The sequence below is a fragment of the Scyliorhinus canicula genome, chromosome 5 (genome assembly GCF_902713615.1).
Source record: "Scyliorhinus canicula chromosome 5, sScyCan1.1, whole genome shotgun sequence".
NCBI lineage: Eukaryota > Metazoa > Chordata > Chondrichthyes > Carcharhiniformes > Scyliorhinidae > Scyliorhinus > Scyliorhinus canicula.
The window spans coordinates 165,291,706-165,315,927 of record NC_052150.1 but is presented as its reverse complement, the minus strand read 5'-3'; the positions used below and the strand labels follow the sequence as shown (position 1 = coordinate 165,315,927).

The following is a 24,222-nucleotide window of genomic DNA, read 5'->3' as shown; positions in this document are numbered from 1 at the left end:
GCAAACTCACCATCTATCTATCTTTATATTATGGCTTGGGTAAGGTTTGTTTGAGGTTTATAAGGGCATTATTTGTTGTCTTGACATGCATAACCAGTAATCCTGATTATTTTTATTTCCTATCTCTTCACACTTTTTTTTTAATAAACATTTTATTGAGGTATTTTGGTATTATAACAACAACAAAATAAACAATGTACATGAAACTATAAACATAGTGCAAAAGCCGTCTCCCTCCTTTACAGGTCCCACCTTTATTAACCCCCTACTCTAAGCTAAATTAACCCCCCCCCCCCCCCCCCCCCCCCCACCCCCCCCCCCCCCCCCCCTTCTGCTGACGATTAATTTTCCACAAAGAAGTCGACAAATGGATGCCACCTCCGGGCGAATCCTAACAGTGACCCTCTCAAGGCGAACTTGATTTTCTCGAGACAGAGAAAGCTAGCCATGTCCGATAGCCAGGTCTCTGACTACAGGGGCTTTGAGTCCCTCCAAGCTAATAGTATCCATCTCCGGGCTACCAGGGAAGCAAAGGCCAGAACCTCTTTCTCCTTCTGGATTCCCGGGTCTTCCGACACCCTGAAAATCGCCACCTCTGGACTCAGTGCCACCCTTGTTTTTAACACCGTGGACATGACATCTGCAAACCCCTGCCAAAATCCCCTAAGCTTCAGATATGTCCAGAGCATGTAGACATGGTTCGCTGGTCCTCCCGCACATTTTGCACACCTGTCTTCCATCCCAAAGAATCTGCTCATCCAGGCCACTTGTCATGTGAGCCCAATGAACGACCTTAAATTGTATCAGGCTGAGCCTGGCACATGTTGCGGACAAGTTGACTCTACTCAATGCGTCCGTCCATTGACCATCCTTTATCTATTCTCCCAGCTCCTCCTCCCACTTGCGCTTCAGCTCCTCAGTCTGCGTCTCCTCTGACCCCATAAGTTCCTTGTAAATGTCAGAGATGCTCCCTTCTCCTACCCACTCTCAGGAAACTACTCTGTCCTGAATCCCCCTTAGCGGTAGGAGTGGGAAGGTTGACACCTGTTTACGTAGGAAGTCCCGCACCTGCAGATACCTGAATTCATTTCTCCTTGCCAACCCAAACTTCTCCTCCAGCGCCCTCAAACTCGGAAAGCTCCCCTCTATAAATATATCCCCCATCCTCTCAATCCCTGCTCTCCGCTATATCCGGAATCCCCCATCCCTTCCCGGGGCAAACCAGTGATTATTACAGATTGGGGACCAGGCCGATGCTCCCTCTGCTCCCACATGTCTCCTCCATTGCCCCCAGACTCTCAGGGCCGCCACCACCATGGGGCTGGTGGAGTACTGTGCCGGTGGGAACGGCAGAGACGCAGTTACCAACACCCCCAAACTGGTGCCCTTGCATGAAACCGCCTCCATATGCTTCCATGCCGCCACCTCCCCCACCACCCTCTTCCTGATCATGGCTATATTCGCCACCCAGTAATAGTTACTAACATTTGGCAGCGCCAGCCCGCCCTCTCCCCGAATCCACTCAAGCATTATACTCGCCGGGTCTTGTCCGCCCAAACAAAGCCAGTGATCACTTTGTTGACCTGTTTTAAAAAGGGCCGCGGAATAAAGATGGAGCGACATTGAAACACGAACAGGACTCTCGGGAGGACCGTCGTCTTCACCGTCTGCACCCTCCCAGCCAGTGACAACGGAAGCGCGTCCCATCTCCGGAAGTCATCCTTCATTTGGTCTACTAGCCAGGCCAGAATTAATTTATGCAGCAGGTCCCATTCCCGCACCACTTGGATGCCTAGGTACCTAAAGCTTCCCCCGACTAATCTAAACGGCAGCTTCCCCAATGCCTCTCCTGTCTCCTCGCCTGGACCGCAAACATCTCACTTTCCTCATATTTAGCTTATACCCCGAAAACCGGCTAAATTCCCCTACAATCCTCACGATTTCTTCCATCCCCTCTATTGGGTCCGATACATACAGAAGTAGATTGTCTGCATAGAGCGAGACTCTGTGCTCCACCCCCCCCCCCCCCCCCCCCCCCCCCCCCCCCAATCCAGCCCATTGAGGCTCTCAGAGCAATTGCCAATGGCTCTATAGCTAGCGCGAACAACAGTAGGGAGAGTCTGTCTCGTCCCTCGGTGCAGTCTAAAATAGTCCGATGTTGTCTTATTCATCCGTACACTTGCCACAGGAGCCTGATACAGCAACCTGACCCAGTCAATAATGCCCCGCCCAAATCCAAACCGTCCCAGTACCTCCCACAGATAATCCCATTCTACCCGATCAAAAACCTTTTCTGCATCTATTGCAATCACTACCTCCACCTCCCTACCTTCCGGGGGCATCATGATCACATTTAACAACCGTCTTACATTGGCCGCTAACTGTCTACCCTTCACAAACCCTGTCTGGTCTTTCTCAATAACGTCCGGAACACAATCCTCAATCCTGGAGGACAAAGTTTTGGCCAGCAGTTTGACATCCACAGTCAACAGGGATATCGTCCTGCAAGACCCACACAGCTTCGGGTTCTTGTCCTGCTTCAGAATCAGCAAAATCGTGGCTTGTGACATTGTTTGGGGCAGCACCCCTCTTTCCCTTGCCTCATTGAACATCCTCATCAACACCGGCCCCAATATCCCAGAGAACGTTTCATAGAACTCCACTGGGTCCCCCCCCCCCCCCCCCCCCCCCCCCCCCCCCCACGGCCCCGTAGGGGGTTCTGACCTCCTCCAGTTTCCCACTGACCATAATGTACCGGCCTCCCACATCCAAGACTATTCTACCTGCCTCAAACACCACCCGCTTATTGATCAGGATCGCGACTCCTCCAGTCTTTGAATCCAGTCCCGAGTGAACGACCTGACTGACCCAGACTTTCCTCAATCTAATCTGGTTAGTTACTCTAAGGTGCGTCTCCTGCAACATTACCACGTCCGCCTTCAGTCCCCTAAGATGCGTGAACAGACGTGCCCTCTTGACCGGCCCATTTAACCCTTGAACATTCCAGGTGATCAGCCTAGTTGGGGGCTCATTGCCCTCCCCCCCCCTTTGCCGATCAGCCATCCCCTTTTTCAGCCCGCCTCCAGCCCATGCTTCGCGCCTCCACTGGTTCCCCCCCCCAACCAGGCAGCCTCCGCCCCAACCTCCTCTCTGTCCCTTAGCCTAAGTCCTTCCCTCGTCAGCAGAACATTTACCCCCCTCCCCCCCAGTAACAGTTGCACCCCTTCCCCCACCCAACCCCTTTAATAAACCAAACATATGCACACCCCCCACTGAACTTCCACGAGCTAGCCTGCCCAGCTAGCTTGGCGGCCCCCATCCCTGGCACTAGTCTCCCACCTATTGTTTCCTCCCCCCCCCCCCCCGCTCATATAAACATACTCCAATATCAAACAATCCCCACACAATTGCCCAACAGAAAAACACCAAGATCTAAACAAGCACACCTCCATTCCCCCAACAGTGCAAATGAAAATCTTAATTCACTCAGCTCTACCGCTGGTCCCAAATCAATGAAAAGGCATTACAAACAGCTTCCACAAAATGAAAAACGAGAAACTTTTTTTAAAAGAACAGAAAAACATGAATGTTGCAGCAAAATTCAAAAGTTCACATTCCGCCACCAGCCGTTTCCTTTTTGCGAAGTCCAGCGCATCCTCAGGTGACTGGAAATAAAAGTGCTGTTCCTCATGCGGGACCCAGAGACAGGCCGGATACAACAGTCCGAACTGCACCTTTTTCTTAAAAAGGATTGACCTAATCTGGTTGAAGCCTGCTCTTCTCCTGGCCACCTCCACATGCAGGTCCTGGTAAACTTGCAGGATAGTGTTGTTCCATTACAGCTCCATGTCTGCTTGGCCCACTGTAGAATGCGCTCCTCATTCGGGTACCTGTGGAATCTCACCACCATTGCCCTCAGGGTTCTCCCATTCGCGGCTTCCTTGCTAGTGCTCCGTGAACCCTGTCCTCCTCCAAGGGCCAGGAGAATGCCACATCCATCAGCAGCTTCTCAAACACGTCTGCGATGTATGCCCCAGCATCCGCTCCGTCGGAACCCTCCAGGAGCCCAATGATTCTCATGTTCTGCTGGCGGGACCTATTCTCTAGGAGTTCCACCTACTCCAGGAGCTTCATCTGCTGATCTCTCAGCATCCCCACCTCCAACCACCGCAGTTTGATGTTCCTCCTGCTCAGCCAGCGCCTTCTCCACCTTCTGGATCACCCGATCTTGGGCGTCCAATCTAAGCTCCAGCCTCTAATCTACTTATCGGGTCCAAGCAGTCCCGTTTCTGCTTAGCAAAGCCTTCCTGAATAACTTGCATCAGCTGCTCCATTGACCGCTGGGTCGACAAACCAGAGGTCCAGTCCTCCGCCATGCTGTCTCCTACTGCAGCTTCAGCCCAAGCCTCTGTCTTTCTGTTTCTGCCTTTACGAGCACTTCTAGTCCTTCTCTCCATGCACTGATGTGGGAATTCAGTTCACAATTGCCTCTGTCATCAGTTTTACAATTCAAGTCGGAGGAAAAGGTTCAAAATATCGACCCGGGCGGGAGCCACCAAATGTGTGACTTATTCCTTCATAGCCGCCACCGGAAGTCCTCTTCACACTTTTGACTAATCAGAAATGTTGTGTGTCTTATTGATAAATTTGCTTTCCTCTGAAGTTCACACAGCTTTTTATGCCAATGGTTTCACATCACAGTACATTAAAATTTGTGATTTTTATAGGCTTAAGTGTATATTTTTTTCAACAGATTCTTCTTGATGGACAGGATATCCGAACTTTAAATGTTAGGTATCTCAGAGAAATGATTGGGGTCGTGAGTCAGGAACCCATCCTCTTTGCTACCACAATAATTGAAAACATTCGCTATGGTCGTGAAGATGTCACCATGACTGAGATTGAAGAAGCTGCCAAGGAAGCTAATGCCTATGATTTCATTATGAAATTGCCAGATGTAAGCACTGACCTTTTTTGCTATTGAACTAATAGATTTACTTCATGGATTATTTGATTTTTCAAGCGTGATTGCTGCTGTGATAAGCTTGTCTCAATTCCCCTGTGAGACTCAATTTCCCAAGGAGACGTTTTGTCTTTCATTTTTATTTTAGAGCTATAACATCTTTATATCCTTTTTCTTTGCCAATCTTTGGGTCGACTTCTGGAGCTTCTTTTTAACTGACCAACCAATAATACCAGGGTTTGTGGTTTGGTCACTTTTGGAAAAGCTCTTTCGCATCTTTAAGCTAATCGTGCAGCTTTCCAGGTTTTTGATCTTTTTTAGCCAGCTCCTGCACTATCAGCAAGAGCTCCTGTCTTGTTTATGCCAAACAAAAAAAAAATCTAATCTCTTCCTGAGAGTGATCTTCTTACAAGAAGTGTTTAATTTTGTCACTGTTTGCTTTTGCTTTGTGTCTGCATCTGTGCCTTTACCCCTCAACTCCTCTGCTTGGAGCTGTCCTTTGTGTCAGCAGCTCTCCTTTGTGTCTGCCTGCCACATGACCTTTCCCATCCAGTTGGTACTGCTTCCAGGTCAAGGCTCATCAGGCCACATGGACAGTATTTCTTATTATGCAAGCAAATTATAACTGATCCCTTTTCAACTGATGTAAACTTTGAAAAGTCCTTTCAAACATTCTTTAAAACGATTACAGATCCAACAGACCTTTTAAAGAAATTGCTAATTTTTCTTACTGCTCTTCTGTGTTAGATGCCACACCTGAAAGTGATGTCAGTATGCTGAGAATATCTGAAACCCACTCCCTCTGTCATTTCTCTAAACCACACTCCTCACTCCCCATCTGATCCCATGCCCCTTTCACATCCTCCAAGCCACCTCATGCATTCTCCAAAGTGACACATACCCCTCTATGCCACTTCATATCCTCCCCATGCTGCCTTATCCTCTCAATGTTCCCTCATACTAACAATTCTGCCTCATACCCTATGCACCCTCCGTACTCGCTCATACCTCACATGCACCCTCCATGCTCTCTCATACTCTATGTCCCTTCCATGCCTCCCATGTGTCCCCTGTAGCCACTCAACAAAATCACTAAGGGAAGACCTCAAGAATCCTTTAAATTGGACATTAAATGGACATTAAACAAACACTTCCAACAATCCAAAGGACATCATGGTGGCACAATGGTTAGTACTGCTGCCTCACAGGGCCAAGGACCCGGGTTCGATTCCGACCTCGGCTGACTGTGTGGAGTTTGCACATTCTCCACATGTCTGCGTGGGTTTCCTCTGCTGCTTTGATTTCCTCCCACAGTCCAAAAATGTGCAGGTTAGGTGTTTTGGCCAAGCTAAATTACCCCTTAGTATCCAACGGTTAGGTGGAATAATGGGGATGGGGCAGTGGATTAGGCTTATGTAGAGTACTTGTTTGAAGGGTCGGTGCAGACTTGATGAGCTGAATAGCCTCCTTCTACACTGTAGGGATTCTATGAATCTAATAGAACTGTCCTTCTGTACTTGATACTGAAAAACGCTCTATTTCACAAAAAAACATTAAAAAATAAATCCCCTAGACCGGACAATCTGTTGTAAAAACAAACAAATGATTTTTCACTCACCATATCAAATAGAGGTAAGCCTTTAGTAATCTCTTAAAGTTGTCAATCAAAATGTAAGCGTGTCTCCCTGCTGAGATAAGTGGTTCTGGAGCTTTTAAAAACCAACCAAGAGTTCATAATATGCTAAGCGATAATAATAAATCCTTGGAAATGTACTCAGTGGAGTTTATTGAAAGTGAAAAAGACAGATGGCATTTCTTTTTAAACTATACTTGATATCCTACCAACTGAAGCAGTCCAGAAGGCTGTCTTTCCTCTTGAAGTGAAAGTAACTGACCTATTTTTTCATTAAATGGGCTCTGGGTTTTTAAATCTCTTCAGATCACTACAATGTTGTTCCCAGGCAGTATTCTTCAGTTTCAAATGCCTCAGAGGATGATTCCATGTGAGAAAAGTATTCTAATGCATTTTAACACTTAAACAATGCTGGTGACTGTAATGACTGATGTGTTTGGCAGGTTGGTTCGACGTCGACTGCAACTGGATGCAGGGAAGCTAGAAACAAACACCGGAGATGATCCAGCACTGTTTTATTTAACTATGAACTGCTGTACATGTTCAGCTATGGGTTGACACTCTACTAATCCTACTGATGACTTCTTACTGGCTCGACCAGACTTACTAGCTACCACATGGCAATAGTGCCCACTAACTTGTGCACTCCGACTGTCTCAGTGTCTAGATCCCGAAAAGAGCGGGAGTCTTGATGCCCTGTGGGCTTTATAGTGGTGGTGCCTTGTCTGGTGATTGGTTGTTCTGTGTTCATTGGTCATCCTGTGTGTTAATCACTGCCTATCTGCATCTCATTATATACATGAGTGGCTATTATGACAATGACCAAAGATACTTTTCAAATCAGAGTTCCGTGATGAATCCCTGCATCACATCTACATTACAGTGCAGCAAAGTGACATTTAAAGTTGTCAAAACAGTTAACACTTGCCTTTCAAAATATTCCTGACTCCTCGGTAGGCTTCCTCAGACACTCCAGTGTATTTTTTAGGGCTTCCAAAACACACATTGCACATGAAAATAGGGTGGTGGTGGTGGTGGGGGGGTGGGGGGGGTTACAACGGTGACCCAGACCCATTCTTGCCTTCATCACCAGATGGAAATTCAGCCCCTGATCTGTTATCCTTTAATTTTAAAGCCTCATTATAAAACTAAGAAAATCATTCAGGGCTGGTTCGATCTTTCAACTGAATAAGAATTCCTCAAAATGATTCTTTTGCTCCCGATCTATCGCTTGTTTTCTTGCTTTACCTTCCTTACCTGATGCAAGAATAATCCCTGCTCTCTCTCCATGTAGGTGGGAGGACAAAAGGCTGTTACCTCACCCATTTTGCATTTGCTACATTACCTTTCAGGAGACCAATATGCACATTGTGGGCGAGATATTTTCCTGCTGTCTATGAATGATGGTGGCATCCAGCCATTAGTAAAAGTGGCTCATTTATTTGAATTATTTTTTAAATAAGCATCTTTAACATGTCACGATTGTGATGATGTTTGCACGAATTGATCACAGGAGCCTCAGGTATCGTTTATTCTGCCAACGTTCTGGGCGGAGAGCACGACCTTAAAGGGACCTCTAAAGCAGCACTCTACCAGGCCATAAATTTACAGTATATTTATACACTGAAAGGCACATACACAGAACATTGCTTAGATTCCAGTGTTGTCTGCAGATAGGTTTGGATAAAACGGATGTCTTTGGTTCCAGGTGGTTCACAGGGTGTTATGTTCGGATGTAAGTTTCAGGTTAACTGTTGATGTAAGCACGTAACTATTAGTGTCTTTTACTCCAAGTGCGCAAGTATTGGTTATATTCTCTTTTAAGAAAACCATATTATATTATTTTCCCTAACATCACTGATTATTTTCTGTAGAAATTTGAAACATTAGTGGGTGAAAGAGGCACGCAACTTAGCGGAGGTCAGAAGCAAAGAGTTGCCATTGCACGTGCTCTGGTACGCAATCCCAAGATTCTGCTGCTGGATGAAGCTACGTCTGCATTAGATGCTGAGAGTGAAGCTACTGTTCAAGCTGCTCTTGATAAGGTAATGATTGTTTTTATCTAGTGCGATCATCTATGTTAAGCTAGTGATGTTGCTGCAATTGGGAGGTTTTATATATTATCTGAAAAACCTTGCCAAACTTAAGGATTTGGTGATAAAACATTCTTCAGATAATGGTTCAAGAATAATGAGGACCGGGACTTTCTCAATACATTATTTGTAGCAAAATAGCATGTAGTGATTCACATTTTGACTGAAAATAGCAAAAAAGAACATTTCTCTGGACCAACCACTGGGGGTGATACAGAGATTTTTGTGACAGGATTTGGCAAGTGAACCAAGTCACTGGCTCAACACACAAGAAACCAAATAATTTTAGGGTGCAATTTTGCAGACCCAGCCAGGATTCTCCAAAAATGTGGCTATGTCCCCATGCTCGCCAGAAAACGGGCGCGAATCACTCCAGACTTTTTTCAAAAAGTCCAGAGTGATTCTCCGATTTCAAGAGGGATAGCAGGGCCCCAGCGTGCACCCTGCAGCTCCTGTTGGCGATACGAGGCCCTGCACTCCCGGCCGTGGGTCTGCGCAACATGGCGGAGCCACACAGCGGGCCGGCACAGAAGAGGATCGCGTGCGCCCTCCGATCGGTACCCCCGATCGCGGGCCTGGCCATCGTGGAGGCCCCCCTTGGAGTCTGATCACCCCCCTCCGCCCTCCACCAGGACGGCCAGCGCGGCCGTAAGTCCGAGCTCCCACCGGGTGAAACTCGCCAGTTGACCGTGGAGAATCGCCGCGGGGGCCTCTTTCAACGGCCCCCGACCGGCGCCGCATCGAACACGCGAGCGCCGCTGGCAGTGATTCTCCGGTCCGCGGAGAATCGCATCCCGGCATCGGACCGATCACAGGTCTGAGACCCAATTCTCCACCCCCGCGCCAAATGCGATTTTGGCGCAGAGGCTTCGAGAATCCCGGCCCCCGAGTATGAAACAACCTTGTTAAATAGAAGCCAATTATGCTAAGGAAGGGGAGATTTTGCCTGGCAGCCTCATTGACATGTTTCAGGAAGTGGTATTTAAAGTGATTTATGGAAAGATTTGTATTGAATAACTCAAAATGTTTCTGAAAACTTTGCATAATAAATATAAAATGAGATTGTTCGATGACAGACTGGCATTGATGTAATGACTTAATATGCTGGAAGGCGGCATGGTGGCCCAGTGGTTAGCCTTGCAGCGCCATGGACTTGGGTTCAATTCCGCCTTTGGGTGACTGTCTGTGTGGAGTTTGTACGTTCTCCCCGTGCGTTTCCTCTGGGTGCTCCATTTTCCTCCCACAGTCCAAAGATGTGCAGACACGGGGAGAATGTGAAAACTCCACAGTCACCCAAGGCTGGAATTGAACCTGGGTACCTGGCGCTGTGAGGCAGCAGCGCCAATCACTGTGCCACTGTGATACTCTTCATGGGCAGTTATATCTATAATTCCCTGGGTATCAACCCTGTTTCTATAATGCAGGATGGCATGCAAGGGCCTGCACCAGGTATATCTAACAATGAGGAGCCTCCATCATAGGACGAGATGCATACTAAACACCAGAAGCAGCATACAATAATCAGAGCTGAGCAGTCCCACAACCAAGGGATCAAATCAAAACTATGCAGCCCTGTCACACCCCACCATGAATGATGGTGGACAATTCACCTGCCAGAGGAGGAAGCTCCACAAACATCCCTATCCTCAATGACCATGTCAGTGCAGGAGATAAGGCTGAAACATTTGCAACTTTTTTTAGCCTGAAGTGCAAAGTGGATGTAACATTTCAGCCTCCTTTTGAGGGACCCTACAACACAGATGCCAAACCTCAGTCAGTTTGATTCACTGCACTTGATATCAAGAAATGGCTGAACTGTGCGAGATACAACAAAAGCTATGGTTCTTGATGACATACAGTGGTAGACTGAAGACTTAGGATCCAGAACTAGCCGCATCCCTAGCCAAGCTTTTTCAATATAGCTGCAATGTAGGAATTTACCTGATAATGTGCAAAATTCTCCAAGTATGTCCTATCCACGAAAATCAAGACAAATCCAACCTGGCCAATGAATTGCCATCAGGTAACTTTCCATCATTGGTAAAAACATGGGCCAGGGATTTGCACTCGTGTTCGCCAGGCAATGTTGAAGCAAAACTCCGTGAGAGTCAGAAAATGCAAATCTCAGAAAACTAGATTTCTCACATAGAAAGGCCAGGAACACCATTTAAGTAAATGATAATGCCATTAAAGGATTTCCCTGTGATATGTTCCCCCCACTGGGATCTCCCTCTTTGCTGACATGATGTCACATTGGTACATTTTACAACTGGTTTGTAGAAACGGGAAGCAGGCGGAGGGAACCCACTGTGGGCACACAGATAAGTATAGCCCCCAGGGTGAGAAGGACTAACCCTAATGTGGGGCACACCAATGGGTTCCCCATTACCTTAGTAGTGGGTGAGCCCTTGGAGAGGGGTGTGTGTGATGGGCTGCCCATGGGCATGGGGAGGTGGGATTGCACATGTACATTGAGTTGTGGGTGGAGGGAGGTGGTTCCCATGGACATGGAGAGGGAGCCTCCTGTGTGTTTTTAATTCGGAGATCGGGTGCCCTTGGCTTTTTAAAGCCCTGCCCTGACAGCATAGGTCAGTCTTCAATTTTATTTTGCACAGAGTGCTGCACAATGTGGTGAGTAAAGCCGGCTGTATGGCTGGTGAGCTGCATGCCGGTTTCTCGCCTCAGCCAGCACCCTGTGCAAAAAGGAGAAAATTCCACCCCATGGAAGCTGTTGTTCATAGCGATATCAAACAACACTTACTCAGTAATATAGCCTATCACTGGCACTCCGTTATGGTTCCTTCAGGGCCATCCAGCTTCAGATCTCAATACAGTCTTGGTCCAAACTTGGATAAAGTGTATGTATGGGGGACTTTCAGCGGCGGCCATGAACTGAGTGGTCGCACGAAACGTGGCTCTCTCCTAGAAGCCTGTTAGATCTTGCTAACCCGTCAAACTGGCACCAAAAGGTTCACCCCAACTTAACCCCCACCTGCCACTCAACTGGCTGATACCGGCGAGCCTGCAGCCCAAATCGAAAGGCTAGAAAAAGCAGAGAAAGAAAAACGGCAGTCCCAGAACGGAGGTACCCATGTGATGCCCCAGAAACGATCATGACAAACCCAACAGGATTTCCAACTCCAGTCCAAACGATCACAGAGAAGCTGATAGAGTTCATCTCTGCTGATCTACTGAAACACAAAGAAACAGCAAAAGAAGACCTCATGATGGAAATGAAGTCGGCAAAGAGACTGCGCTGGCCCCCATAAAGGGAGCAATAGACAGAACAGAGTGGAGACTGGAGGCCCAAGAGGCAGGACCTGGAGAAGGCAGCCCCCGACCATGATGAGTGGATTGCCTCACTTAAAGCAAGGCAGCAAGACTGGGGTCGGCCCAGAAGACACGAAAGGGGAGGTGGATGACCAAGAAAACAGGTCTCGCCAGCAGAGCCTGTGGATCATTGGACTAATGGGAAGCACGGAGTGTAAGAGCCCGTCGGAATTTGTCTCAACGATGCTGAGGAAACTGGTTGGGGAGGAGGGCTTTGTCAAGCCCCCAGAAGTGGACTGGGTCCACAGGTCACTCGGACAAAAGCCAAAGTCAGGAGAACCACCACGGGAAATGATTGCAAAACATCACAGGTTTCAAGACAAGGAACGGGTTCTGAACAGGACGATGAGCACACAGTCATGCAAGTGGGAAGGACATTCAATGCGCATATGTCAGCAAATTGGATAACAAGTCCATTCTCTTTGGAGGCCTGATCGTCTTTGTCGACCTTCTCAGCTCGGGCGGTGGTGCGGCGGACACGGACGTCTTCGATGAGGGTACATCCGGGAGCACGGTGGTCGGAGCTTTTGTGCGGTGCAGGGTAGGGGTTTGGGGAGTAGGGAGGGAAGCTGGGGGTGGTGGTGACATCGCCGGCATGGAGGAAGGAGGAGGAGGCGCGAGGGGGGTGAGGGCGCGGTTGTTTGTGACAGGCAGTGTGGGGGTGCAGGGGGGAACATTGGCGAGGGGGGGGATCGTCAGTAGGGGAACCAGTGGGTGCCAGATCCCGCAGGGAAACCGTATTTTGCTGTCCGTCCGAGTGCGCGACATAGGCGTACTGGGGGTTTGCATGTAGCAGCTGGACCCTCTCGAACAGAAGGTCCATCTTATGGCTCCTCACGTGCCTCTGGAGAAGGACAGGTCCCGGAGTCGTCAGCCAAGGTGGAAGCGAGACCCCGGAGGTGGACTTCCTGGGGAAGGCAAACAAGCTATTGTGAGGGGCCTCATTCGTGGCCGTGCAGAGGAGCGACCTGATGGAGTGGAGTGCCTCGGGTAGGACCTCCTGCCAGCGGGTGGTTGGGTGACTTCTCGACCGTAGAGCCAGAAGGACAGCCTTCCAAACTGTCACGTTCTCCCTCTCCACCTGCCCGTTTCCCCGCAGGTTGTAGCTGGTCGTTCTGCTCGAGGCGATGCCCTTGCTGAGCAGGTACTGATGCAGCTCATCGCTCATGAACAATGTACCCCGGTCGCTGTGGATATAAGCAGGGAAACCGAACAGGGTGAAGATGCTGTGCAGTGCTTTTATAACGGTGGCCGAGGTCATGTCGGGGCAGGGGACAGCGAATGGGAAGCGGGAGAACTCGTCAATGACAGTTAAAAAATAGGCATTGCGGTTGGTGGACGGGAGAGGCCCTTTGAAGTCCATGCTTAGTCGCTCAAAGGGCCCAGAGGCCTTTACCAGGCGAGCCTTGCCTGGTCGGTAGAAGTGCGGTTTGCACTCCGCACAGATCTGGCAAGCCTTAGTCATGGCCTTGACCACATCTGTGGAGTAGGGTAGGTTGCGGGACTTAAGAAAATGGGCAAACCGGGTGACCCCCGGTTGACAGAGGTCATTGTGGATAGCCCACAAGCGGCCCTCCTGCGCGTTGGTGCATGTGATGTGGGACAGGGCATCTGGGGGCTTGTTGAGCTCCCCTAGACGATACTTACTATGGTACGTGTAGGTGGAAAGCTCGATTCTCCACCTCAAGATCTTGTCAGTTTTGATCTTGCCCGGCTGTGCATTATCGAACGTGAAGGTGACCGACCATTGGTCAGTGACGAAGGTGAACCTCCTACTGGATAGGTAGTGCCTCCTCCAGTGCCGCACGGCCTCACAATAGCTTGCGCCTCCTTCTCAACTGCAGAGTGCCGGATCTCGGAGGCGTTGAGGGTTTGGGAAAAGAATGCTACTGGCCTGCCTGCCTGGTTGAGGGTAGCAGCCAGGGCGACGTCTGACGCATTGCTTTCGACCTGAAAAGGGATGGTTTCGTCCACCGCATGCATAGCGGCCTTGATAATGTCGGCCTTGATAATGTCGGCCTTGATACGGCTGAAGGCCGACCGGGCCTCAGCCGTGAGGGGAAAAATCGTGGTCTATATGAGTGGGTGGGCTTTGTCCGCATATTTGGGGACCCACTGGGCATAATAGGAGAAAAGCCCCAAGCACCATTTAAGGGCCTTGAGACTATAGGATAGGGGGAGTTCCTTGAGGGGCCGCATGCGGTCAGGGTCGGGCCCTAGAACCCCGTTTTCGATGACGTAGCTGAGGATGGCTAGTCGGGTTGTGTGGAAAACGCATTTTTCTTTGTTGTAGGTCAGGTTGAGGGCCCGGGCAGTTTGGAGAAACTTTTCAAGATTTGTGTCATGGTCCTGCTGATCATGGCCGCAGATGGTGAAATTGTCCAAGTACGAGTAAGTAGCCCGCAGGCCGTACTGGTCCACCATTTGGTCCATCGCCCTCTGGAAGACGGAGACCCCATTAGTAACGCCGAAAGGGACCCTAAGGAAGTGGAAAAGCCGGCCGGCTACTTCAAAAGCAGCATAGGGGCGGTCTTCCAGGCAGATAGGGAGCTGGTGGTAGGCAGATTTCAGGTTGACCATGAAGAATACCCGGTATTGCGTGATCCGGTTGACCATCTTTATGGTCTGGCTGTAATCCACGACCATCCGTTTCTTTTCCCCGGACCAGACTACCACTACTTGTGCCCTCCAGGGGCTGTTGCTAGCCTCGATGACCCCCTCTTTCAGTAAACGTTCGACCTCTGACTTGATGAAAGTCATATCTTGGGCACTGTACCACCGGCTCCTGGTGGCGACGGGCTTACAGTTGGGGGTGAGGTTCGCGAATAGTGAGGGGGGTGCAACTTTCAGTGTTGTGAGGCTGCATACTGTGTGAGGGGGGGGCAAGTGTCCGCCGAACTTCAGGGTCAGGCTTCAGTGGCTACATTGGAAATGCAGGCCGAGCAGTAGGGGGGCGCAGAGGTCAGGGAGGATGTACAGCTTAAAACGGGCATATTCGGTGCCCTGGATCACGAGATTCGCAATGCAGTACCCCTTGATTTGGACCAAATGGGACCCAGAGGCGAGGGCGATGGTTTGGGATGCGGGATAGGTGTGCAGGGAGCAGCACCTTATCATTTCTGGGTGCACAAAACTCTCCGTGCTCCCGGAGTCGAAAAGGCAGAGAGTGTCGCGCCCGTTGATCTGGACGAGCATCATGGAGTTCTGCAGGTGCTTTGGCCGCGACTGGCCGAGGGTGATTGCTCCCAGCTGTGGGTAGTCTGAGTCTTCTGCCGATTCGAAGTCACAAAATGGCCGCCCCCGTTGGTCGCACGTGTCAGGTTTAGAAGATGGCCGCCGCCAAGATGGCCGCCCCTATGACTCACACGAGACCGATGACATGTCAGAAAGGGGCATGTCCAGCAGGCGGCAGCCGCGTTGCAGGGCCTGCGGGTCTGCAAGCACGATTTTCAGGCCTGTTGGGCTTTTTGTTTCTGTGCCTTGGGTGTGGTCAGGCAGACCCTCGCGAAATGCCCCTTCTTTCTGCAGTCGCTACAGGACACGGAACGGGCCGGTCGTGGATCCTGGCCCTGCCCACAGAAAAAGTATGGTGTGCGCCCGGTCTGGGCGGGTCGTCACGTGGCGCAGGCCCGTGCCGTGGCCAAGTCTGGGGAAGGCCGAGAGAGGCTCGCAGGGTCCGCGGGATATGTGCCGAGGTTCTGGTCGGCCACCTCCAGGGAGGTGGAGCATTACATTTCTTGCAGATCTTTCGCCCCGTTTTCTCGGAGTCTCTACCTAATATAGTTCGATCGGATTCCAGACACATGGGCGTCGCGGATGTGTAGGTTCATGTGGCCCTCCGCGGTCACATCTTGGTGGTTACAGTTTCTAGCGAGCATGGTGAGCTTTTCCAAGTACTCGTCCAGCGATTTCCCTGAGTGCTGCCGGCGAGTAGAGAGCACATGCCGTGCATGTACCTCATTGATGGGTTTTACGAAACGCTTCCTCAGAATCTCGATCGCCGTGCTGTAGTTAGCCGCTTTCTCGATCAGGCTGGAGATTCTGTGGCTCACCCGGGCGTGGAATAGGCGCAGCTTGCGGGGCTCGATGACGTGGTCTGGCGAGGAGTCCAGGTAGGCCTCAAAACTCCGAAGCCAGTGTTCAAAAATTTCTTTGGCTTCCGGTGTACGTGCGTCCAGGTCGATCTTTTCTGGCTTAAGGCCGCTATCCATCCTATCGTAATCTGTTTATTAAATTGATATATCCTCAATTATGACACAAGAGAGTGTACCCGTAAACGAAGGCTTTAATAAACAGAGAACTTCGCCAGCCAGGGAGATGAGTGCTCACTGAGTGCCGCCCTCAGGACGTCACCTTATATCCGGCCCCTGGGAGGTAGAGCCGGAGGCGGAGTCCACCAAGGTTCCAAACCCGGTCTTAAAGGGACATTACATGCATGATCTTAAAGGCACATTAACCATTCATCACATGTAGTGTACCCAATTATTTTTTTTTCCAGTTAAGGTGCAATTTAGCATGGTCAATCCACCTAACCTGCACATCTTTGGGTTGTGGGGGTGAGACCCACGCAGACACGGGGAGAATGTGCAATCTCCACACAGCCTGAGCCTGGTGGTGTTAACCACACTAAGGACTTCAAACCAATTCAGAGACCAGTTCAAACTTAGTGACATGTCTGTTGCGACCCCCATCTGCAGAAACCACAGATTTGTCCCGGTGAGGGTAGACGGTACCTACAAAGCATAGAGAGAGAACCTGGAAGTGGACGGTAAAATGGCAACCCTAGAGGAACTAACGGAAAAGCTTCAGCTCGCAAAAGGGAATTAACTCCACTACCTGCAGCTAAAGGACTTCATATGCAAGGAAACCACTATGTTTCCACAGATACCCAGACACACCCTACTGGACAGACTATTAGCTCAGGACAAACTGGGGAATGGTAAATGTGCCAGCATATAAGGACGACTGTTAGAAGAAGTAAAGGTCCCATTGGACAAAACACGAGAAAGATGGGAGAAGGAACTGGAGATGGGGGTGGAGTCTGGATCAAAGGTTTGCACAGGGTAAGCTCCACCTTCTCATGTGCAGGGCTAAGCCTAATGCAACTAAAGGTGGTGCACAGGGCGCACCTGACAGACACGCCTGAGCGGGTTCTTCCCAGAGGTGAAGGGTAAATGTGAGCGGTATCACGGGGTTGGCCCAATCACACACACATGTTCTAGTCCTGCACCAAACAGAGCAGATTCTGGACCACTTTCTTGGAGGCCATGTCCAAGGTGATGGGGGTGGAGTTGGAGCCATGTCCGTTAGATGTGGTCTTTAGGGGCAGCACGGTGGCGCAGTGGTAGCCCTGCAGTCTCATGGCGCTGAGGTCCCAGGTTCGATCCCGGCTCTGGGTCACTGTCCGTGTGGAGTTTGCACATTCTCCCCGTGTCTGCGTGGGTTTCGCCCCCACAACCCAAAGATGTGCAGTGTAGGTGGATTAGCCACTCTAAATTGCCTCTTAATTGGAAAAATGAATTGGGTACTCTAAATTTATATAAAAAGGAGAAAAGATATTGGGCGGGATTCTTCCGTACTTAGTGGGGCGGCCAACCCCGGCGGGACGGAGTGGGGTGAACCACTGGGGTGTCGGGCCGCCCCTCCGCACCTTCAGGGGCCCAGGAATGGTTTGTGTCCCGCCATCTTGCGGGAAAGAGGCTTGGCGCCATGCCAATCGGCGGCGAAGGGCCTCCGCCGGCCGGCGCGCGTTGGCGCATGCATGGGCTTCGCTTCCACACCGGGTATGGCGGACTGGTACAGCCTCCGGTGCGGAAGGATAGAGTGCCTCCATGGTACAAGCCCGTCCGTGGATCGGTAGGCCTCGATCGCGGGCTAGGCCTCCGTGGGAGCACCTCCCGGAGCCAGACCCCCCGCGCCACCAGGTCCCGCCGGTAAGGGACCTACTCCAATTTACGCCGGCGGTACTGGCAAAAGACGGGCGGGACTTCGGCTCATCGCGGGACGAAGAATTCGGGCAGCCCTGGGGCCCATTGAGTCGCACCGGACCCTGCCGTTCTCCGAGGTGGGCGGCGCGACACACGCTGGGCCAATTTTTGAGGACGGCGGGGGCGGGATTCACGCCGAACCCCCGGCAATTCTCCGACCCGGCGGGGGGTCGGAGAATCCCGCCCGTGGTCTTTAGGTATCGGAGCATCCAGAGCTCTCTGTGGGGAGAGGGGCCCACACCCTGGCCTTTGCCTCCCTGATTGCCCGGCGGAGACTCCAGTTTGGAAGGAGGTCGGCAGCACCACTCAGCGCTTCAGACTGGCAGTTCTCTTTTCTTGCAACACAAATGTAAATTTGGACCACACTTCCGATATGTACAGTAAAATAGTGTAATTTTGTACAACATCTGTTAAGATTGATGGAACGATTCAATTGAATTATACTTTATTATATTTGCTTGTCATAAAAGAAAAACTCAATAAAAAAATTTTAAAAAATATTTGTTTCTATGGGTTCAGGGTTTTGAACTTGATGAGCAGCCATGATCATAATGAAAAGCAGAGCAAGCTCAAAGAGCCGAACGACCTCCTCCTGCTTCTACTTTCTATATATGTTTCTGCGAAAGGGCTGAATTTGAGAGATGAGGTGAAAGTGGAAGACCTTAACCTCAATTAATTTGTCCTTGTGCGTCATCAAGAAGCCCTGGTAAAATTAAAGTCAATGGGAATTGGGGCTGGTGTTGTCAAGATATTTTGTACTGCACTAGCAGCTCCACTCTTTATGTGGGGCTCAAATTTACTATCTTCTGACCCAGAGGCAGCTTGCTACTAGTTGTGGTAAGTTCTTGCAAAGGTTTTCAAGAAGCGAATATACTCCCTTCTCTAAGTAAACTACATAGGCACTGATGTGGAAGCATGAATGGGAATATGTGCCCAACCTAAACATTCTCTTTGTATTTTCTCAAAGGTACGGAAAGGCCGCACTACTATAATTATTGCTCACCGTCTGTCAACAGTTCAAAATGCAGACATCATTGCAGGATTGCAGGATGGTGTCATTGCAGAGATAGGAACCAATGAAGAACTGATGGAGGCGAAGGGAATTTATTATGCGTTAGTCACTGCACAGGTGCCTTTTATAAGCCTATCTTTTAATTGAAAATTGATTTTAATCTTTGACTAAAGTTGATAAGGTTATGAAGAAGGATCAATAAATGCATACATGTACATTTAATTTGTTTCAAAGCAAACGGAAAATATAAATATAGTTTTATTTGTGTTCTTACAGACGTTTACTAATGAAGACAATGAGGCAGATGAATTGATTAATAGGGAAAATGAACCTGAACTTGAGACCGCTAGAACCACAAAGGTACTGCGAAGACAGTCAACACGAGTTAGCATGAAAAAGACAGAAATGGGCGCAGATAAAAAGGATACTGATGTTAAACAGGTACGGAGCACTTCAGTTTAGTCATGAAATATATACTTTTCACTTTAATTAAATATTGGATTGAAATAGTGCATCAATAATACTTTACGAAATACTGGACGGGATTCTCCGACCCTCCGCGGCGAAATTGCGCACGGCGCAGGGGCAGAGAATTACCCAAAATAGGCTCCCACAGTCTGTGTGCAATTCTTCGGCGATCGAAGAATCTCCACCAATCGCGCGTGCGCGATCGACGCAGCGCCGGTCGGGGGCCATTGGAAAAGGTCCCCCCGGCGATTCTCCGCGCTCGACGGGCCGAGTGCCCACCGAATTCCGCCGGCGTGGTTTTAATGTGGTTCCACCCGGCGGGAACTCGGAGTCATGGCTGATGTGGGCGTTATGGTGGGTGGGTGGGGGGGGGGGGTCGGACTCCGGGGCGGGGGGCTTCGACGACGGGCCAGCGCGATCTGGGAGTGACCTATCTTCCTCCGCGTGGGCCCGCTGTGTGGCTCCGCAATGTCAGCGGCGCCCGGGCCAAGGTGGGCCGCTGCGCGCATGCGCGGCCACGCGGTCTGTACAGCAGGGCCCTGCTGACAGCCAGAGCTGCAGGACACACGCCGGGGGTCCTGCTAACCCCCTGGAAAACTGAGAATCACCCCAGACTTTTGAGGAAAAAGTCCGAAGTGATTCTCGCCTGCTTTCTGGCAGGCGTGGGGATTTAGCCCCCAAGCGGAGAATCCCTCCCATTATTTTATGAGTTCTCTCATGATCTTATATGTTGCGTATAAATCTTATCTTTATTGTGTTTGTATTTTTGTTTAGAAATTAATAATTTTTTAAAATTCATTTAGAACATAGAACATAGAATATAGAACGGTACAGCACAGAACAGGCCCTTCGGCCCTCGATGTTGTGCCGAGCAATGATTACCCTACTCAAACCCACGTATCCACCCTATACCCGTAACCCAACAACCCCCCGCCTTAACCTTACTTTTAAGGACACTACGGGCAATTTAGCATGGCCAATCCACCTAACCCGCACATCTTTGGACTGTGGGAGGAAACCGGAGCGCCCGGAGGAAACCCACGCACACACGGGGAGGACGTGCAGACTCCGCACAGACAGTGACCCAGCCGGGAACCGAACCTGGGACCCTGGAGCTGTGAAGCATTTATGCTAACCACCATGCTACCGTGCTGCACCATAATAGCATACTCATCTTTGAAACAATCACTGCACGTTCTAATACTATCCATTTCAGTACATAGAAAATATTCCAAAATCTATGACCACAAACAAAATCCATATAATGCTGCCAGAGTTGTGCTCCGTTAATGGAATGTGAAAGTTGCTTGCAAATCCTTAAAACTATACAAGGTCGTTCAGTGGGGGCAGCTTATATTAGAATTTTATCTAGACATTCTAGATCCACGTCTTCCTTAGAGATGAGAACATTTTGGCACCAGTTTCCTTTTCAGTAGCACCAGGCAATAGTTTGTGGGAGGGAGCTGTTTTGGTCAGCATTTCTTGCCCAACCCTAGTTGTCCTTCAGAAGGTGGTGGTAAGCTGCGTTCTTGAACCGCTCCAGTCCTTGAGATTCAAAGGCAAAAACGAAATGAGCTTAAAATGTCTCTTTGTTGATTCATAGAATCCCTACTGTGCAAAAGTAGGCCATTTGCCCCAATGGGTCTGCGCTGACCCTTCAAAAGAGCACCTTACCTAAGCCCATGCCCCTTCTGTACAGTTACCCCACAGAAAAGTATTGTTCTACAGGGATCAATACTTCGCTGTGGGTCCTCCAAGCCCACAGCAAGACTTCCATGGAATTAGGGACCCAGGGGTAGAGTGGATGATGGGGGAGGGGAGGCATCCAACATTCCATCCTTTGATTTGTTGAAGCTTCGTTAACAATTCTGTAATGGAGCTATTCTTGAGGTTGCTGAGTCCCTTAAAATAAAATCTTTCAATTAATTGGTGTGGGTCATCATCACACCCACAATTAGCCATTTGTCAAAAATCCGGAAATGGAATGTGAATGTTACTGCCATGGCAAATCTTGCTCCACTCCAAGCCGCAACCCACACTGACTGTTAGGAACTCCACTGCAAGAAGATCAGCTCATTTAAAATCCTGCCCATGTTCTGACCCTTCTGATGAAGGATCAGCAAACTTGGACGTGATTCAGGAACCGTTTTACGCCCACCGCAGAGCCAGCTGCAATGGGTGAATTCAAGGAGAGGCCCAAATCGGGCTGCGTGTTGGGCACCGTGCCTATCGCGAGTCATCTGATCCGTGGCGCCCAGCGCAATCTGGTTCACACCCTCACTAGGAATAATCCAGATAGTGGCTCATTTAAATATGTCGATGCCACATTCACCCAGTACTCGGGCGCACCAGGAACGACTCAACTGGGTGCCGATTAGTTCTGATCTCTACAAGAGGCGACCAGTCATGATTGCCGCTCGTGGGTCTCTGAGGCTATTTGAGCTCACCGGGTGGTTGGAGACAGGCCAGGGCAGTACCTGGCACTCCACTGGCACCTAGGCACACTGCCCAGGCACCAGGGGCACTTCTGGGTCCCAGGCTGGCAGTGCCAGGGTGCCCAGCTGCTGGTTGGCACTGCCAAGAGTCATGGTCTGAGGAGGGCCATGCCCATGAAAGGAGGTGAGGGGGCTGTTCGAAGAGTATGGGGAGGGTGAAGGGGGGATATGAAGGGGTCTCATAAAGGTTGGGGGGTGGGGTGAAAGCGGGTCCTGAAAGTGGGAAGCAGTGAAAAAGGGGGTGGGCGGCCTGAAAAGGGGGGGCCCTTGGGTGTGAGGTTTGGGGGATCCTCAAGCTCACTTAGAAATCAGGGCATCCTTTCAAAATGGTGGCCCAATCTCTGAGGAGCTGGTCTCACCATTGAGTTAAGCTCCCCACTGCTGAAATAATTTCTAAGTGTGGGCTGGACTGGGAGAAACTCCCCAAGGCCCAAAGTATTGACCGGCTGTGGGTAAATCTAGGTCTGGATCTCATCCAAAAAGCCGGCGGAAAACACCCCACAAACTCACCCAAAATGGCACGTCGAATATTTCGGCTGAGTCGCACCTGTTAAGTGTTTGTCTCCCTACAACCACTTCCTAACCTGCTGAGTATTTGCAGTACTCGCTATTTTTGTTTCATGTACATTCTTTCCATAAGCCTTTTTTTAGGTTTGAACAGGTGAAAAGTGTGAAGTTCCATTATTTTCAGATTACAGATTTGGCAAGTATATTCCATATTACCATTACATTCTATTTTTCAGGATCTTCCCAACATATCCTTTTTGCATATTCTCCGGATGAACAAGACTGAATGGCCCTATATGCTTGTGGGAACATTCTGTTCTCTTATAAATGGTCTCTTGCAGCCTGCCTTTGCCGTGATATTTTCAGAAATTATAGCAGTAAGTTTAAAATTTGCACTTATATATTGGTTATGTGATGAAACAAAATCTTTTCTAAAACTGCATTTTGAAAATACTCTCTTGGAAGAAGAATTAATGGCAGTCTTATAATCTTTAATAGTCAGTAGGCAAACATCCAATGATCAGAAAGTATTAAACAACCTACAGAGATATATTCTAGCATACTCAGCTCTTGTACACTGAAGCCAGAAATAATTCCAGCCCTTACATGGAGCTGTTGAGTGAATCAACAATTCATTGCATGAACCAGCAACCTGTCTATTGATCTCTGAGAAAGGGGGAATTGCCTTACACCCAATTTAGTTCTGCCAATGTACAACTTCTAAGTATGATCACTGGTCGTCCCTAACCTATTCAGTTGAAATAATTGATCCGCATAAACACAAACATAAATATTTTATAAACCTCACTCGGGTTTCCCATCTCTCGGCAGCACCGAGGTCCCAGGTTCGATTCCAGCTCCGGGTCACTGTCCGTTGGCGTTTGCGCATTCTCCCCATGTCTGCGTGGCTCCCACCCCCACAACCCAAAAAGATATGCAGGGTAGGTGAATTAGCCAGACTAAATTGCCCCTCAATTGGAAAAAAAATCAAGGCCGCATTTACCTCATTTCCTACACAGATGAGCTCAGCAGGAAGAAGTGTGGGGGCCAATTTTAAATGTTGCTCCGATCTTTTGATCTTCCTCAAAATCCCCACTACGGCCTCTGGAGCCTCCCACTGCCCCAACCTACCTCTTCGGGAGCTCTTGAGCCCCTTCTTAAGGGCAGGCACCTCCGTGCCCGAACCCTAGCACTGCCAGGGTGGTGGTGGCAGTGCCAAGGTGACAGGCTGGCAGTGCCACCCTGCCCAGAGTCCTACTATCCAGGGATACCGATGGCCTGAGAGACCCCCAAAGGTGCCATTATGCCTGGTCCACTTTTGTGTGGACCAGTGCTGAACGGCGCCATGGTGACGTCTCCCAGGCATGCACATTCATTCCCCTGAATTAATGTGAATTTGTGAATCGGGCACCAACATATTTAAATGAGCAATATGTTAATCTGGATTTCTCAAATCAAGGGTGAGATCCAGATCATGACATCTCACGCGATACTGTGAGGTGTTCCAAGCATCGCAAATCTCGGGAGAAGCCTCTCAGTTTTATCATGTCACCAACCCGGGTGCAAAGAGGCCGTTCAATTGCTCCCTATATCTGTTTTTTGGCGCGTGAAGCGGGGCAGCCGCCGAGATACACCCCGCTATTTAACGACGCACTTGATTTATTTCCAGCTGGTGATCCCAGCAGAAAAGGCTCCTCATAGATTGGGGCACCATACCTGCCCCCCTGATTCCCC

General features: G+C 49.7%; 1 protein-coding gene across 2 annotated transcripts in view; it reads left to right on the top strand.

The window, feature by feature from the left end:
- Positions 1-24,222, top strand: part of abcb4 (ATP-binding cassette, sub-family B (MDR/TAP), member 4) — a 170,776-nt gene that overhangs the window by 81,582 nt on the left and 64,972 nt on the right. For both annotated transcript variants that reach the window (XM_038797976.1, XM_038797977.1), the window contains exons 13-17: positions 4,754-4,957; positions 8,471-8,641; positions 18,974-19,135; positions 19,295-19,459; positions 22,725-22,865. In XM_038797976.1, the coding sequence (XP_038653904.1) occupies positions 4,754-4,957; positions 8,471-8,641; positions 18,974-19,135; positions 19,295-19,459; positions 22,725-22,865 (843 nt within the window). The remainder of the gene's footprint in view (positions 1-4,753; positions 4,958-8,470; positions 8,642-18,973; positions 19,136-19,294; positions 19,460-22,724; positions 22,866-24,222) is intronic.